The sequence below is a fragment of the Notolepis coatsorum genome (genome assembly GCF_963971535.1).
Source record: "Notolepis coatsorum genome assembly, chromosome: 18".
NCBI lineage: Eukaryota > Metazoa > Chordata > Actinopteri > Aulopiformes > Paralepididae > Notolepis > Notolepis coatsorum.
The window spans coordinates 51,459,900-51,464,853 of NC_140182.1; the positions used below are offsets into that span (position 1 = coordinate 51,459,900).

The following is a 4,954-nucleotide window of genomic DNA, read 5'->3' on the forward strand; positions in this document are numbered from 1 at the left end:
ACCAACCAGCAACACTGTGTTCTTTTTTAAGTCTCTAATGTTACCTGGAACCAACAAGCCCGTGAATTACACCATATGTATGTATATATATATATATATATATATGACCATGCCCATGGTCCTGGATAGAGGAGTCAGTCTAGCTGTTCTACTACGTGGCCGAGCCGGGGGCGAGGAGAGGGGTGGTTTCTCTTAAATGAGCTCCAGATGTGCACCCCACCCAAATGGGCAGTAAATTTAGGTTGGCAGGCCTGATAACGAAAAAATCGAGAGATGGGGGGAGAGGGGAGGGGAGATAGACGAGGCAGGAGAGGTGGGGGTGGGAAGACAGCTAGTATGGAATAATGAAATGCAAGTTTCTGGTCCACTGGCAGAATGAGAGAAAATGAGTGGAAACAAAGTGCAGCAGGGTGGAAGGCTGGGCACAGGGGACGGATACGAGAGGATGTAGAAGAATGTAGAAAGAACATTATCTAGTGAAATCTTACTTCTTATGTATGTACTGTAGTTGATCTAAGTCTGTAGACTCATTTTGTGCTAGCCTAATGGTGGATTAAGAATCCAAATCCTTAACTTTTTCCAAAACTCCAAAAAGTATTAAAGTTCTTGATATAAAATATCAAAAGTAAAACTACTTGTGGTGCGGTTGGGTAGCACAGTTGACTAAGCACTCGCAGGTGGGGTATGTGTCCTGGTCGCATCTATTCGTTTCCTAACGCATTTATGCTGCCGCGTTCGCGTTTTGCGCTCTGATTGGCCACTGATGTTTCTGGTCGCACCAATCGTGTGACGGCAAGTTCTTTCGCCGGTTAAGCTTAGGCACTCTTTCGAAGTTGGTTAGGGTTAGAGTTTGTCTTAGAGCAGGGCGATAGAACACCAGCCCTGATTCCAAACTCTAACCATAACCAACTTTGAAAGAGTCGCCTAAGCTTAACCAGTGATAAACTAGGCGTTAGGTAGTTTGCTGCTGGTCGAGGCGGAAATGGGCGCGTCACGCGATTGGGCGCACATGTCACATGACCAGAAACGTCAGTGGCCAATCAGATCGCACCAGAAACGGCAGTGGCCAATCAGATTCGCAAAACGCGAACGCGGAAGCATAAATGCGTTAGGAAACGAATAGACGCGTCCTGGTCATTGTAAACTGTGACTCCTACTGGTCGGTCGGGCGCCTGTTCAGCAGGGAGGGGATCTGGGGGAAATAGCGTGAACCTCCGCACGCGTTACGTTCCCCCAGGGAAACTCCTCGCTGTCAGGTGAAAAGAAGCGGCTGGCCACTCCACATGTATCGGAGGAGGCATGTGGTAGTTCTCCCCCACATCCCAGGTCCGTCCCACGTGGGACCGAGCACTCAGCGACACGGGTCCCTTGAATTTAATTGGGCCAGGCTCAGTGGAGGGGCGAGGGGTGGTACTCCCCCCCACCGAGCCAAGCCCGCTACCTCCCATGTCACCAAGCACCCCACCATGTGTCTGATAGGGATATATTATTAAAATATTGTATAATTGGCTGATATGAACATAGATAATGTATGTAAAAGCTAAATAGTATATTATGCTGTATTGTATTATGAATTAATTATGAGTAGGTATTATTGTATTGTATTATGAATTCATAAGGCGTATATATTGTTATATTGTATTATGAATTTGATTAGGGTTTTTATTGTTGTTTTAATTGTCTGTATGACATGTAAATGTTGTGAGTGTATAAGTCTGTAACTGTATTTTATGTGTTATGGACCCCAGGAAGAATAGCCCCAGCACTGCTGTGGCTAATGGGGATCCAAATAAACTTAAACTTAAACCCCACGGACAACGAACCCACAACCCACGAGACCCCACTCTCCCGGGCCAAACCGCGGAAACGATGGCCCGACATCCCGCCCCTTGAGTTAAGCCCGTAGAACTCCCCCATATCCCAGGCCGATGCGCGCAGAGCCGGGCCAGGCTCAGTGGAGGGGCGAGGGGTGGTACTCCCCCCCACCGAGCCAAGCCTGCTACCTCCCATGCCACAGAGAGCCCCACCCCACGCCCACCGACCCCGCAACATACAGGACCCCACTGGGCAAAGCACAGCCGCTCTGACCCCCACAAGAGAAACCCCTTCCTCCGGCTCTCCTCCCCGAGAAACAGAGCACCCCCATATCCTGGTCCACCATGCGCAGAGCCGAGCACCCAGAGCCCCCACCCACCCCCGCCCTGACCGCCAGCCCCCCGGCCCACGAGAACCCCAAGCCCAGGCCCGCAGAAGGCCTAAGCACCACGCCTCAATGGTCCCCCGACCCCCCGCGACCCCAAGCCCGGTGCCCCCCCGGCCCGGTGACCATACCGCCCGGGCCACGGCGGCCGAGGGCCCCAGGAAACCACACCCCCCCATACCGATCCCACAACACGCAAGGCCCCCCCTCCCCCGGGTTGAACCGCCGGAACGATAGCCCCTCCCCCCGGCATTCCCCCCCACCGAACTCAGCCTGCCCGCCTGCGTGAATACTTTCCCTAAGCGGGTTGTACTTCCGCATTCGGTTTGCGCAATCTGATTGGCCACTGACGTTTCTGGTCATGTGACATGTGCGCCAATCGTGTGACGCCTAGTTCTGCGCCTACTGTATTTCTGGGTCTAACAGCCTGCAAACTACCTAACGCCTAGTTTATCACTGGTTAAGCTTAGGCGACTCTTTCGAAGTTGGTTAAGGTTAGAGTTTGGAATCAGGGCTGGTGTTCTATCGCCCTGCTCTAAGACAAACTCTAACCTTAACCAACTTCGAAAGAGTGCCTAAGCTTAACCGGTGGCAGAACTAGGCGTCACACCATTGGCGCACATGTCACATGACCAGAAACGTCAGTGGCCAATCAGATCGCGCAAACCGAATGCGGAAGTACAACCCGCTTAGGGAAAGTATTCACGCTGCCCGCCTCTGTACCTCCCATGTCACCGATATCACTATATACATTTATGAAAAAATAGCACTGACAACACAATAAGAAAAAATGATAAAATAAGCCATATGATTTGCACTATTTCCCCCGTTGGTTTGGAGGGGAATCAGCTCTCCTGTTGAGTAGGAGGGGTTGGGGGGGGGGGGGGGGAGAAACACTGTACAACTGTACAAGCAAAACTGTACATTGGAATATTGACAAAACCATACTAGGTAATTTACTGTACATTGGAGGGGGTTGGGTTAGGACATTTACAGGGGCCAGTTTCGAATTGCAGTCTCCCGTAGGTGTTCTTTGAGAGTGGTTTTGAAAGTGGGTAGTGATTCACATTCCTTTACAGCTTTGGGTAGGGCGTTCCACATTGATGTGGCATAATTGCGAAACGTGTTTAGTCCCTTGTTTGAACCGAATCTGGGTTTAACATGATTTGTGGAGCTCCCTCTGGTGTTGTGATCGTGGTATTCACTGACCTTTGGGAAGTATTTTGACATGTACATGGGTACCTTGGTCGTGTAGTGTATCTTGTAGACCAGGCCCATTGCAAGTTGCTGTACTCTGTCGTCTACTCTAAGCCATCCTAGGTTGTCAAAGTGGGCAGGGGTGAGGTGGGTTCTATAGGTCAAGCAGTAGTCTGACCAGTTTGTTTTGAGATGTTTGTAATCTTGTTTTTAGCGCCTTTGAGGTGCTTTGGTACCATGAGGTGCAATCATAGTCGTAGTACCCTTGAATGAGTGCTCCTGCCAGAGTCTTCAGGGTATTCTTGTTTACCAGAGAGGAGATCCGGTACAAGAATCGAGTTCGTTGGTTGACTTTTTTTATTACATTGGATGCCATTTTGTCACAGGAAAGATTAGCCTCTAGGATGGAACCCAGGTAGGTAATTTCATCTTTCCTTGTGACAATATTGTCACCCACTGTAAATGTCTATGCCAAGTTCACTGAAATCAATATAAAATACCCTAGAATTGTCTGTATTCATCCTATATTTTTCCTGACAGTGCAACTTGCTGTATAAAAGCAATAATACACTCGAACCAGTGGAATATCAGGAATATTGGCACTATGTGATGCCTACGCCACTCGAGCTACGCTCTTGTGGCTGCGGGCGCATCACAGCCGTGGCAATATTCCTGATATTCCACTGGTTCGAGTGTATTATAACCGCCAATGTGCTAGCCTTACATATTGAGTGATTCATAGTTCATCACCTCTAATATAAAAACGAGCGGTAACCACCATCACTTTTGGTACAACCTCTCCATGTGACATGACTTCTCGTCCAGATACCCGTATAATACTTCTGTAATAACAAAAGGAACATCAGTAAAATGACTCACAAAGCTGTTATTGGATGGTAATAATGTCATTGTTGTGCCATATACATATAGTTCAGTGAAAACATACAATACAGGTGGAAATGTAAAGTAACTGTAAGCACTAAATCACTAAGTTGAATTTGATGGCTGTAGATTGGGGTGTGTAAATATCCCTGTGCTCTATGTTCTGTTGTGTCCAGCTGTGGTTTACGGGGAACAGTGCAATGATTGTCAGTCCGACTTCGATACAGACTGGCCTTTTGAGAGATTAGGGGCTGAGAGGGCAGTCAGTGTGTGTGTTTGTGTTTGTGTGCGTGTGTGTGTGTGTGTGTGCGTGCGTGCGTGCGTGCGTGCGTGCGTGCGTGCGTGTGTGTGTGTGTGTGTGTGTGTGTGTGTGTGTGTGTGTGTGTGAAGGAGTGTTAATAATTAATCACACTCGGACTCCTACTCTATGTGACTTTGTGTGATGGATCAAAGTCCATTTGATTATCAAATGGTGAATATGACCCACAATGCACTTTGGTGTGATGAATGCACTCACTCACTCATACACACACACACACACACACACACACACACACACACACACACACACACACACACACACACACACACACACACACACACACACACACACACACACACACACACACACACTTTTACACACGTATTCATCCTAAAATGTACATAATACTGTAC

The 4,954-nt window shown here is 48.4% G+C and overlaps 1 protein-coding gene across 1 annotated transcript in view; it reads right to left on the reverse strand.

Moving 5' to 3' along the window:
- Nucleotides 1-1,917, reverse strand: part of myrf (myelin regulatory factor) — a gene marked incomplete at both ends in the record, with an annotated part of 46,798 nt that extends 44,881 nt beyond the window's left edge. The window contains 1 exon segment of the mRNA XM_084335205.1: nucleotides 1,845-1,917. Within this exon segment, the coding sequence (XP_084191331.1) occupies nucleotides 1,845-1,917 (73 nt within the window).
- Between the last annotated feature and the right edge of the window lie 3,037 nt (nucleotides 1,918-4,954).